The 13,535-nt window shown below is 38.1% G+C and overlaps 1 protein-coding gene across 1 annotated transcript in view; it reads right to left on the bottom strand.

The window, feature by feature from the left end:
- NMNAT3 (nicotinamide nucleotide adenylyltransferase 3) overlaps positions 1-11,527 on the bottom strand; it is a 66,636-nt gene extending 55,109 nt beyond the window's left edge. Inside the window, exon 1 of the mRNA XM_007446974.1 lies at positions 11,419-11,527. Coding sequence (XP_007447036.1) covers positions 11,419-11,527 — 109 coding nt within the window. The remainder of the gene's footprint in view (positions 1-11,418) is intronic.
- Between the last annotated feature and the right edge of the window lie 2,008 nt (positions 11,528-13,535).

Genomic DNA, 13,535 nt, shown 5'->3' with positions numbered 1-13,535 from the left:
TTCCCTGCATCCCCTGACCCAGGCCAACCTCACTTTCAACCAAAAATGTGCCTCACTATTCTTCTCCAGCTCAGTCCTTAACATTTTCAGAAACACTTTCCCTGGATTCCCTGCCTCTGTCAAGTTGCCTCACTGTTCACCCTGAGGGAACTCCCCTCAGAGGCATGTGTCGCCCGAGTAACTTTACCTCTGTGAGATCTGATTAACGTCTGCTTCCTTGTTACAGACTGAATACTCGTGTCCCCCCCCAAATTCATATGTTGAGACTCTACTCCCTGATGTGATGGTATTAAGAGATGGGGCCTTTGGGAGGTAATTGGGATTAGTCAGGGTCATGAGGGTGGGGCCCTCATGAATAGGATTTGTGACCTTATAAGAGTCACGAGAGAGCTTGCTTCCTCTCTCTGCTCTCCTCCACGTGAGGACATGATGAGAAGTCGGAGACTGCAACTCTGAAGAGAGCTCTTGCCACAAACTAACCATGCTGGCACCCTGATCTCAGACTTCCAGCCTCCAGACTGTGAGAAATAAATTTCTCTTGCTTACAAGCCACCCAGTCTATGGCATTTTTGCTTATAGCAGCCTAAACTGACCAAGGCACTCGCCCAGGGGCACAGGGCTCACTTTTGTTGCCTCTGCTTCTAGCACAGTTTCCAGCACAGACAGGTGCTCAACAAGAAGTTTGTTGAGTGAATGGAGGCAACACGGCATGGTGGCTACAAGCACAGACTGCAGGGCAGACTGGCTCTACCCTGTGTGTGATGTCAGGCAAGTCACTCAACTTCTCTGAGCTTCAGCTTCCCCATGTGTAAAATAGGGAGAGTGACAGCATCCACCTCATAGGGTTGTTAGGAAGATTCAATGACCTTTGTTTAAATGTAATGTACTCAGAACACTACCTGACAAATAGTAAGGATGGTCTGTGTTTGTTAAATATGTAAAATGAACAGGTGCTAAATAATCATTAAATGAAGAAGTATTAATGAAGCTGACAGAAAACCTGATTTTAAAAAAGAAATACAAGTGGATTGTTGTTGAAATATAGGCCAATGGCCAAATCATGCTGACTAGAAATAACAAACTGTCTATGTAACAGAAAACAGGATTTAAATTTAATTCAACCTTCGTTAGTAAGTTTGCGACTACATGTTGGGAAAACAACTACTTACAACTGGGAATACATCCAACATCTTAAGAGAAATGCCGGCTCAGATTCTTAATCCAAAGAAAGCTTTAGGTATGACGGATGCTATTGATTAGTCATATGCTGGGCTGAGTCATTTCTGTCAAAAATCAGCAAACTAAGAATAAAACTCCCAAATGAACTTTTAAAAACCACCCACACCCACGACACAAATTCATCCATCAAGGCTTTGAGAATCTTCTTTGCGAGTTCCCCACACAGCACACAGTGCAAGGCAAGAAAGCGCCTATGATTAGACGACAACACTATAAAATACAGAAAATCCACAGATATCACACATTCCTACCAGCCCTTATCATATTCCCCAACATTCTTTCAAGTAAAGGAGTATAAAAAAATAGCTGGCTCAACATTTCATCCTTTGAGCATGTATGACTTTTTGTCAGGGTATTAACAACGAAAATCTTCAGACCTAAGTTTTCATCCAATGTATAATTGTTTCTTACTACAAGGGGGTGTGGTACCACAGGACTAAAGACAGTAAAATGTTGTGATGTATTATAGTGCCTCTGTCAGTTTTTAAGGTTTTGCTGTTGCTTCAGGAGAAAAAGGAAGGAAGGACAGTTGCAGTTTGAAAAAGGGGAAAGGGCTCAAAACAACAAAGTAATTAGAGCTACTGCAGCAAACTAGGAATGAACTATTAATTTCTCCTCAAACGTGCTACACAAATTGCTTCAGCTTGTTTAGTTCAATTTATATGAGTGTAATATCGAATTAAAATTGTGAGTTGCTTTAGTGAAAATACACCAACAGAACGGAGATTTCATTTTCTTTATGAAAAGAGAAAGTCAGCTGTGAGGCCAGATATTCATCCAGCCTTAATTGTGAGCTGATTCTGATTGAGAGAAAAGGCCCTGTTTAAATATTTGTCCCCGGAGAAATGAGCGGTCGGGTGATGGCTTGATGCACAGCTCTGCTGGCATGGGAGGCTACAGCCAGCCACTGGGGCTGTGGGTAGGGGGAGAGGAAGCCAAGCTGTGCAGACAAGGGAAATCTCACCACGCACCCCTCTCCATGACCTGGTTCTCCCTACCTCCAGCCTCATTTCTCTCCCATGTGCTGGAACGTGATTCTCTTCCACCTCTGTGTTTTACCAGTGCTGCTTTCTCTGCCCATAATGCCCTCTAAACTATGCTTGGCTAAGTCTTTCACGTTCTTGAAGCCTTGGGTGTCGTCTCTTCTGAAAAGCTTTCCCCAACCGCCAGGTGAGAGATGTCTCTCCTTTGCATCTAGTGCCACGATCACTTGCTACCATGTGTCTCTCATCACCTACATTGTGCATCCCTCTTGGGCAGGAGATGCAATTTAATCGATTCTATTTCCAGCAACAGTGCCTGGCATGAAGAAGATGCAGTAGGTATCTGTGGAACGTTGAAAGATGTCAACCTGCTGTATAACACACAAAGACACAGGCGGCAGAATCCATTCTGGACTTTCAAAAATGACCAGGTACTTTCTATGCAAGAATGACTGAGAATAAAGGCAAGAAGATGCTCGAGGTCATATGTGAGGCCCCTCTACCTATTAATACTTTAAGTTACAGAAATCATATGCAATATAAAGATATACTGTATCCATATGATTAATTATTCATGCATTCTGTGGTTATCGTGAGCTTTAAGGATGAGGAATATTCTCTGACACCTCGCTGAGCCATGCTAGAGCCTGACCATGTGCTAAATGAGAGTCTGCAAGTACATGAAGTGTCCAAAGTCCCCAGTACAGTGTACAGATGTACCTGCCTGGGAAACAGCACATTGCACAAAGCAGAGTACAGGCCCTGCCCTGAAAAACCTCAGAGCGAAGACAACAGGGGCATTTCTGATGAGTCAGGGTTGCTGGGAAAAGCCGCTTAGTGGCTAAGAGTCAAGCAGATGTTTATACCAAGCCAAGTAGATGCTATACACCCTGAAAAGAACATGATTCCACACACTACTTTAAGACATATAGGGAATACATTCCTACTTTCTCCCAAATAGAAATATTCTTTGTTTCCCCCACCTACTTGCCTTAGGATAAATTTTGTGAAGTGGAATTGTTAGACTATGGATATATACTTTTTTTTTTTTTCTAAGAGATAAGGCCATTTTATTTTTGACTTGTAAGAGATTGACAAGCTGCTTTCCACAGCGCTTGAACTATTCACATTCCTTCCAGTAGTGTATGAGAAGTCCAGTTACTCCACATCTTTGCCCATAGTTGGTATGACTGGTCTTATTAATTTTAGCTGTTCTAATAGGGGTGCAGGGGTATCTCATTGTGGTCTTATTCTGCATTTCCTGTATGCAATTAAGCATCTTTCTGTGTGCTTATTTGCCATCTATATAATTTCTTTGGTGAAGAGTCTTTTCAAATAGTTCCTCCAATTTTTACTGGGTTATTTGTTTTTTTAAAAAAATGACTGTATTGAGGTGTCCTTATACATTCTGGATAAAAGTCCTTTAACAGATCTATGCTTTGCAAATCCTTTCTCCCAGGCTATGGCTTGTCTTTTATTCTCTCAGTGTCTTTTGAAGAGGAGAAGCTTTTAATTTTGATGAAATCTAATTTGTCTTTTTTTTTTTTTTCCTATCTTGGATCACGCTTTTGGTAGTGTCTTATCTAAGAAATCTTTAACCTAAGGTCACAAAGATTTTCTCCTGTTTTCTTCTAGAAATTTCATAGTTTTATGCTTTACATTAAAGTTTATGATCTATTTTGAGTTAGTTTTTGTATATGGTGCAAGCTTCGGGTTGAGTGTTATTTTTTGGGGGGAACATATGGATATTCAATTGTTCCATACCATTTTTTGAAAAGAGTATCCTTTCTCTTCTGAATTGCCCTTTGCAACTTTGTCAAAACTCAGCTATCTGTGTAAGGGGGGGGAGGTCAAATTTCATGCTCACTATTCTGTTTCATTGATCTATTTAACTATTTTCACACCAATACCACACTGTAACAAGTACTGTAACTTTATAATTAGTCTTGAAATCAGATAGTGTCAATCTTCCAACTTCGTTCCTTTTTTTTTTTTCAAAATTACTTTGGCTATCCTGGATCATTTGCATTTCCATATGAATTTTAGAATTAGCTTATCAATTTTTACCAAAAAGCTTATTGGGATTGATTTGAACCTATAAGTAAATTTGGAGAGAACTGAAATCTTAACACTGTTGAGTCCTCCAACCCATAAAACAAGGCATATCTCTCCATTTTAACTAGGTTGTATTAAATTTATCTCAAAAATGTTTTGTAGTTTTTAGCATATGGATCTTGCACACTTTTGCCAGATTTATCCCTATTTCTTTTTTTATGCTATTGTAAATGGTATTATTTTAAAATTTTAATTTATGATTCTTTGCTGCTTGTATATAGAAATGCAATGATTTTTATGTATTGGTCTCATATCTAGCAACATTACTAAACTCACCTATGAGTTCTAGGAGCTTTTTTATAGATTTCTATGTATTTTCTCCATAGATGATTATGTCATCTACAAACATTTTTTTTTTCCTATTCCAGTCTAGATGACTTTTATTTCTTTTTCTTGCCTATTGTTTTGGCTAGAACCTCCAGTACAATGTTGAATAGAAGTGATAAGAATGGACATCCTTATTTTGTTCCTCATCTTCTGATTGGAGAGTTTAATACATTTACAGTTAGGGTAATTACTGATAAGGAGGGACTTATTTCTGTCATAGTGCTATTTGTTTTCTATATGCCTTATATATTTTTGTCCCTCATTTCCTGCATTACTACCTTTTAGTTGATTTTTTGGTAGTGAAATGTTTAAATTTCTTTCTCATTTTCTCTTGTGTATTCTATACCTATTTTATTTCTGGTTACCATGGATTACATTTAACATCCAAAAGTTATAACACTCTAATTTGAATTTATACCTGCTTAACTTCAATGATTACAAAATCTCTGCTCTTTTAATGCTCTGTCCCCACCCCTTTTGGTTGCTGATGTCAGAAAATTACATCTTCATACATTGTGTGCCCCAAACTAGTAATTCTTTTAAATGAATTAATCTCTTAAATTATGTAGAAAGCCAGACTTGAAGTTACAAACCAAAGTTACAATAATACTGGCTTGTTTTAGACCAAGTTTTTTTTTTCTTTAAGTGTATTAATCTCTTAAATTGTGTAGAAAATAAAAAGTACAGTTACAAACCATTGTTACTAGCTTTTATAATTTCCCATGTATTTACCTTTATTGAGATCTTTATTTCTCCATACAAATTTGAGTTACCGTCTTGGGTCCCTTCATTTCACCTGCAGGACTCCCTGAGCATTTCTTGCAGGTGTAGTGGTAACAAATTCCCTCAGCTTTTTTTTATCCAGGAATGTCTTAATCTTCCTCTCACTTTTGAAGGATAGTTTTGCAAGATATGGGATTCCTTTTTTTTTTTTTGGCCACGTAGCGCAGCTTGTGGGATCTTAGTCCCCTGACCAGGGATTGAACCCGCATCCTTGGCAGTGGAAAAGCAGAGTCCTAACCGCTGGATCACTGGGGAATTCCCCAGATATGGGATTCTTAGTTGACAGCTTTCTTCCAGCCCTTTGAATATATCAGTACACTGCTTTCTGGCCTCCAAAGATTCTGATGAGAAATCTGCTGAAAATCTAATGGAGGATCCCTTGTAGGTGACGATTTGCTTCTCTTGCTGCTTTCAAGGATTATCTATGTCTTTGGTTTTCGAAAGTTTGATTATAATGTGTCTTAGTGTGGATCTCTTTGAGTTCATCTTACTTGAAGTTGGTTGGGCTTCTTGGATGTTTGTATTTATATCTTTCATCAAATTTGGGACGTTTCAGCCATTATTTCTTCAAATATTCTCTCTGCCCCTTTCTTTCTCTTTTCCTTCTTGGACTCTCACAACGTCCACCTTATGGTGTCCCATAGGTCGCTTGGGCTCTGTTCACTTTTCTTTAATCTTTTTTCTTTCTGTTCCTCAGACTTGATAATTTCCATTGTCCTATCTTCACATTTGCTAATTCTTTTTTTCTGCCTGCTCAAATATGCCTTTGAATCTCTCTGGTGAACTTTTCATTTCCATTCTTATATCTTTCATCTCCAGAATTCCTTTTTGGTTTCTTTTTAGGTTTTCTATCCCTTTACTGATATTTTCATTTCATTCATAGATGGTTTCTTGACTTTCTCCACATCTTCCTTTAGTTATCTGAGTATCTTTAAGACAGCTGTTTTAAAGTCTTTGTCTAGTAGGTCTGCCATCAGGTCTTTTTCAAGGGTGATTTTTGTTTATTTATTTTTTTTTCCCTTTGAATGGGCCACACATTCCTGTTTCTTTATATGTCTTCTGATTTTTTTGGTTGAAAACAACATTTGACTCTAATGATGTGGTAACTCTGGAAATCAGATTATTCTCCTTCCCCAGGGTTTGATATTTTTGGTTGTTGTTATTACTTATTTTTCTTTTGACGGTTGTAGGCTGTCTTTGTGCTGAGGATCAGCCCAAAGTATAAAGTTAAAGTCTTCTCAGTCTTTTTTCAGACTTTCCCCAGGCATGTGTGGTCACTTTCTAATTTTTCCCATATATGCAGTTAATTTTGAATGTCCTAGTCTTTAATGTCTGGCTCCCAAAAGGGGAAAAAGAGGAAAAGGAGGGGAGGGGAAAGCGTGCTGATTGTTTAAATCCCCTGGAAATTACTTCAGCCAGAGAGGGAGGGGCTTGCAACAATGAGAGGAGACGCAACAATGGCTGGCCACCTCCGTCTGCACATCAGTAATCAGAGGCGGTAACCAGAGATCAGAGCACAGATCCCCAATATTCGGAAGACAGAGGCCCTTTTCCCCACACTGGCTCCCACAAGCTGTGTGCAGGCTGTTCCAGGAACATGGGCACAGCTGCCTGCCATGTGGCTGGGGGTGGGGGAGGGGTAGCTCTTACTGAGCTAAGAGCTGAAGTTGACTAAACTTAACTGCACTTTATCTGTCCATGTCTTCCGCTGGACGTAGTCCGTCTTCAACAGACTTCAGTATTCCAAAATGGTTACATCAGACAGATTCTGTTGGTGCAATTATTGTTTAGGTGGGGAGACAGATTCCTGTGGCTTCCTACTCTGTCATCTTCCCAGGAACCTTTGTGGGATGTTTTTTAAATCACAAATTAAACCTCTTTTGTTGGTATAAAGCTATTTAGGTTACTTGTTTCTTCTCATTTAAAAAAATCTATTTTTGAATGAGCTTTCGTAGCATGTCTTTTGAGGCGCTTGTCTATTCCAATTTTTAAAATGATCAAATTTGTAGGCATAAAGTTGTTTATAATATTCCCTTATATTTTCTATATAAGTTTTCAAAATCTATAGTTATGTCACCTCTCTCATTCCTGATAATAGTAATTTATGTCTTTCCTCTTTATTTTACTGTTAGTATGGCTAGAGGTTTATAACTTTTATTGATTTTCTCAAAGAAACAATTATGGGTTCAACTGATTTTCTGTAAAGTGTTTCTGTTTTCTCTTTAACTGATGTCTGCTCTGTTCTTCGTTATTTCCTTTCTTATGCTTATTTTGTTTTTCGTTTGTTCCTCTATACCTAATTTCTTAATATAGCTGAAGTCATTGATTTAAAACCTTTCTTTTTTTTCTAATATAGTGTTTAGTCAGTGCTACAATTCCCCCTAAGTATTGCTTTAGTGACATACCCAAATTTTTGAATATATTCGACTTTAATTTTCATTCAGTTCAAAATATTTTCTCATTTCCATCTTGATTTCCTTTGTGACACATGGGTTTTTTAGAAGTGTGTTATTCCATTTTGATATTTGGGGAATCTTCCAGAAATCTTTCTATCATTGATTTCTCATGTAATTCCATTGTGGTCAGAGAACACATTTTGTAGGATTTCAAGCCTTATACATTTATTGAAGCTTCTTTTATGGCCCAGAATATAGTCTATCTTGGTAAATGTTCTCCGTGCCCTTGAAAGGAAAGTGTATTCTATTGATGTTTGGTTAGTGGTCTATGAAAGTCAACTAAGTTGAACTGGTTGATAGTGTTGTTCAAGTCTTCTATATCCTTAATAATTTTCTGCATATTTATTCTATCAATTAGTGAGAAGAGACTTAAAATATCAGACTGTAATTGTGGATTTGTCTATTTCTCCTTGCTGTTCTATACGTTTTTATTCTTATGTATTTTGATATTCTATTATTACATTTTAAAAAGGTTTAGGACTATTATTTCCTCTCAAAGAACTGACCTCTTTATAATTATGAAATGACTTCCTTTATTCCTGTTAATATTCTTACCTCTGAAATCTCCTTTCTCTGACACTAGAGCTATTTCAGCTTTCTTTTAATTAGTGTTTGCATGGGATAGTTGTCTATTCATTTACTTTGAACCTAATTGTGTCTTTATATTTGGTATGTTTCTGGTAGGCATCAAATAATTGTAGTTGGGTCCTGCTTATTTTATCCAATCTGACAATGCCTGCCTTTTAGCAGAAGTTGTTAGACTATTTATATTTAAAGTGATTATTGATATGATTAGGTTTAAGTCTATCATTTTGTTATTTGCTTTCTATTTGTCCTATCTATTCTTTGGTCCCCCGTTCCCCTTTTTCTTCCTTCTTAGATTAACTGAGTATATTCTCATTCTGTTTTACCTCCACTGAAAGCTTATGAGTTATAACTGTTTGCTTTTTTATTTTAGTGGTTGCATTAGGGTTTATAATATATATCTTTAACTTATCACAGTCTACCTTTAAGTGATATTATAACACTTCACGTATAGCATAAAAACCTTACAGTAGTATTCTTCTATTTTTCCTCTCCCAGTCTTTTTGATACCGCTGTCATATATTTTACTTCTACATATGTTATAAACCCCACAATATATTGTTATTTTTGTTTAAATGATCAATTATCTTTTAAAGAAATTTAAATAATATAAAAACATATATAATTGACCATGTGGTTATCAATGCTCTGTATTCCTTTGTGTAGATACATTTTTCCATTTGGTATCATCTTCCTTCTGCCTAAAGGACTTTGGTATTTCTTGTGGTGCAGGTTTGCTGGTGGTGAAATCATTCAGCTTTTGTAGATCTGCAAATGTCTTTACTTTGCCTTTGTTTTTGAAAGATATTCTTGCCAGATATAGAATCCTAGATTGACACGTTTTTTTTCTTTCAGTACTTTAAAGATCTGTACCACTGAATTCCCTTTTGCTGAATTAAGAAACAAGAAATCTGCTACCTTCTTTATTTGTTCTTCTGTAGCTGCCTTTAAGATTTTCTCTTTATTATTGGTTTTGAGAAACCTTATTATCATATACCTTGGCGTTGTTTTCTTCATGTTTCTTGTGCGTGGGGTTTGTTGAGCTACTTGATTAAATCTGTTTTCATCAAATTTGAAAACACTTCAGTGATTACTTCTTCAAATATTTTTTCTGTTCTTTGTTTCTTTTCCTTCTAGGAGTTCAGTTACAAGTATATTAAGATGATTTAAATGATCTCATATCTCACCAATATTCTTTTCTTTATTTTTAAAAATTCTTTTTTCTCTTTATGTTTCATTTTGGATTATTTCAGTTTGGATAGACTGTTATAGCTTCAAGTTCACTAACCTTTTCTTCTGCAGTGTCTAATCTGCTGTAAATCCTATCCAGTTTATTTTTCATCTCACCTACTGTAGTTTTCATGTCTAGATATTTGAGTCCTTTTAATATTTTCCATGTCTCTACTTAATTTTTGAACATATGTCACATAACTATTGTAATCTTTAATGTCCTAGTCTGCTAATTCTAACATCTGCATCAGTTCTGGTTCGACTTCCACTGATTGATTTTTCTCCTCATTATGGACGTGTATGTAGACTTCAGTTCCTTTTTTCTAAGGAAAACCAAGTTGCCCTCCAAAAATGTTTTATCATTTCCCATCATTACCAATACATGAGTGTTTGTTTCCCTCCCTATCCTGCCAGCACTGAATTTTGACAATCTTTAATCTTTAATCTTTGCCTATCTCATTGGCTAGAACTATTTACTACCACAACGGATATTTATGGAGCACCAGCTATAAGCCTAGTGACAGACGGTGGCAATTCTGTGGTGTTCAAGCAGTCACGGTAGCTGCCCTCATGGTGCTTATTACCTTGTGGTGTTTATATTTTTATTTGCATTTTCACTGATTATTAGTGACATTGAGCAGCTTTTCTCAAGTTCACTGTCCATTTATATTTCTTCTTTGGTATATGGCTTACTAATGCTCAGTGACCAGTTTTAAGTTAACTGTTTGGATTTTTTATTCCTATGTCAGAGCTATTTATTTACTAAAAATAAATACTTAACTTTTTGAGAAATTAAAAAATGTTTTGTAAACAAAGACATTTCTTTAAAATAAACTAATATTTGTAAGTAATTTCTCTGAAGAAATGATTTACATGTTACTCAAATATTTTTTTCTATGTTAAAAGTAAATAGAAATTGATTTTGGTTTAAAAACAGTAAACATTTTTGAGCAATGCAAAAATACAAAATACATATATGGATACATAAGATATACATAAATACGTAATGAATAAAACTTTCATATGTATCTGACATCAACAAATAAATGACTTATATTCTTTAGAAATAATCATGCAGATTACAAATGCCACTTTACTCTCTTAATAATGAAATGGAGAGTCAAGGAGATGGAACATTTCCAGATTAAATATTTCCAGCTGATTAAATATTTCTGGCAAAGCCATGCCATCTGTATTAGAAATGCCCTATATACAAGTCTGTTAATTTGTAATTGTCTAAGATCTATTCTTTCAAAGGAGAATGTGTCAGAATCCCCATTATAGAATGTTTGTTTACCCACTGAAGAGTAGCAGGAGTTCTCAAATGTACATGCTACCTATTCATCTGGCTGTGTGGGTAATGCTTCCTGGAGCCCCAGGAAGGATGCCCTGATTGAGACACAGGTTCTATAACGTGCCCAGTTGTCTTTTTAGCATTAACGGTCAATGTGAAGTGGACAGGGAGGTAGTGGATCCTGAGGTGCATTTCAACTCTATGGCCAGGGATATGACTTGTACACATGTCACACGGCTAAGGGGTGTTAGCCCTCTGAATATGATGGAGGAAATGTATGTCACCAGTTATGCTGTGAATGAATAAACTGAACAGTTTTAATAATGGGGATGATGACAGCAGCCAGCAAAGCCCCAAGAGGCCCAACCCACCAGTTCTTCCATTGGACCTGGGCCCCGGGACTGACCTGTTTGATGAAGGTGGTCTCTGGCCACCTCAAACAAGCGCAGGTGCATGTTGGTGATGGGGTTGAAGGAGCCACAGGCCAGGAGCACCACGGGGATTCGGCTCTTCATCTTGTCAGGCACATTCACACTCGCTGCAGCAGCCACCCTGCCTTCATTGGGACGAAAACTCACGTCAGGGAGTTGGCACCAAGACAAGTGTCAAGATCAGTGTCTCTAAGCCACACACAGGCCATTACTTCTCACTTGTAAGATGACTGAGGAGGCAAGAATAACAATAACAACATTTACAGGAGGTTCACCATGGTCCAGGAACTGTGTGTATGTACAGCTCTTATCTTACCAAATGCTTTCAACTTAATCCTGAGTAGTTACTTATACAGCTCAGGGACCTTAGAAGCTGCAAGGCCAGGACTGGAACCCAGGCAGCCTGACCCAAAGACCATGTTTTGCCCATAACCTCTACATCCTTCCTGTGCTCTGATGGATCACCTTAGGGTCAAAAGGCATACGTAAGATGCCCAAAACGTCATCTCTGATAGTCCAAATAAAGTCACAGGCCTCAGAGCAGAGCAGAACTTTTTAAAAACTTATTTTAAAATAATTTCAGAGTTACAAAAAAAGTTGCAAAGTTTGTACAAAGAATTCCTATATGCCCTTTACACAGAGTCCCCAAATGTTAACATTTTACCACACTTGCTACATTCATTCTCCCTCTCCATATACACACACATATCTGTAAATACCTATAATTTTTTTCTGAAATGTCTGAGAATAAGTTGTAGACATAATACCTCTTTAAATACTTCAGTATGTGTTTTCTAAGAGCAAAGACATTTTCTCATATAACTGCAGAACAACGATTAAAATCAGAAAATTAACATTGCTACAGGACTATAATCTAATCTACAGGTCTTTTCTGATGTCACTCACTGTCTCTATCTGGGGCCCAAGCATTTTTTGAGAGGGTCAGGCCCAGACACTCTCTATACATAGTTCATTTATCCTCACAACAACCCTATAAGTGTAAGTAATATTATCCTCATCTTGCATATAAGGAAACTGAGGCTCAGAGAGGGACTATCATTTGCCCTAGGTCACACAGCCAGTAAGAGGTAGAACTAGGAGTCAAACCAAGGCCTAATTCCAGTGAAGCTCTTCATGAACATTCCAGGAGGCAGTGCCTCAGTGGCAGGAGAGCCCTATCAGCCAACCTGCGCTGGAGCCCAGGCTGTTTTCTGCTTTACTCTAACCTCACCCAGGTGCTGAAAGCTACAGGGTAAGGAGACAAGAGGGTGGGCCCAGAGGAGGGCTGGGTGGAGACTGAAAGGGCACCGGCCAGCTGGGAGTGGACCTGCCTCCTGGTACTGGGAAGGCTTAAGCACCTCCTTGGATACATAGAGAAGTTGTTCTGGCAGTGCTCTGAGCTGTGGTGGTGTGAGGATAAAACACTCTCAACACAGGTGGGCTGTGGTTTCTTCCCACTTTCTTTGAGGCAGCAGGGACACCCCCGCTGCATGAGAAGAAAGCAGCCTGCGTGACAGCTGCTGGCCCTGGAGGGCGGATCTTTAATGAGATAGTATTTGCAGAGTGTGCTGAGCTAGTCACAAGAGCAGCCTTGAAATGAGTGTATCTGAAAGAGGCTGGCTGTTTTCTACAACTGTTAGGAAGCCTTTCAAAATTGTACTTTGTTCTGACAAAATATTATTTTTTTTAGAGCCCTTAAAACATGTAACTGCAGCATCTCAGGTAACCTGGGGTTTTGATCCATTTTCTCCAAAGTTCCCCAAAACTGTAAATTAGAACATTAGTTTGAATGGTGGCATCAATGTGATGCAGTGCGACGATGGGAAGGAGAACAAATGATATATAGGAAGTGTGTGTCTGTCTTTTCTTTCCTTGCGTGGTCACACTGAGCCACGCCGCCCTGACAGCGACTGACTGTCTGAGCCACACCTCAGGCTGGAGGTCGCAGTGGGTGCACATTCCCAGGCTCAGGAACGAGGTCAGTGCACCTGCGTCATCTGTTTACGCCAACGTGCTTCAACTAAACACCCTCCCAAGCCCAAACCCAGAGAAATACAATGATAGGGCTGAAATGGACTCCTTCCGGGGGTTC

Source organism: Lipotes vexillifer, unplaced genomic scaffold (genome assembly GCF_000442215.2).
Source record: "Lipotes vexillifer unplaced genomic scaffold, Lipotes_vexillifer_v1.1 scaffold40, whole genome shotgun sequence".
Classification (NCBI taxonomy): Eukaryota; Metazoa; Chordata; class Mammalia; order Artiodactyla; family Lipotidae; genus Lipotes; species Lipotes vexillifer.
The sequence above is the reverse complement of the archived record's forward strand: the minus strand, read 5'-3'. Positions and strand labels throughout refer to the sequence as shown.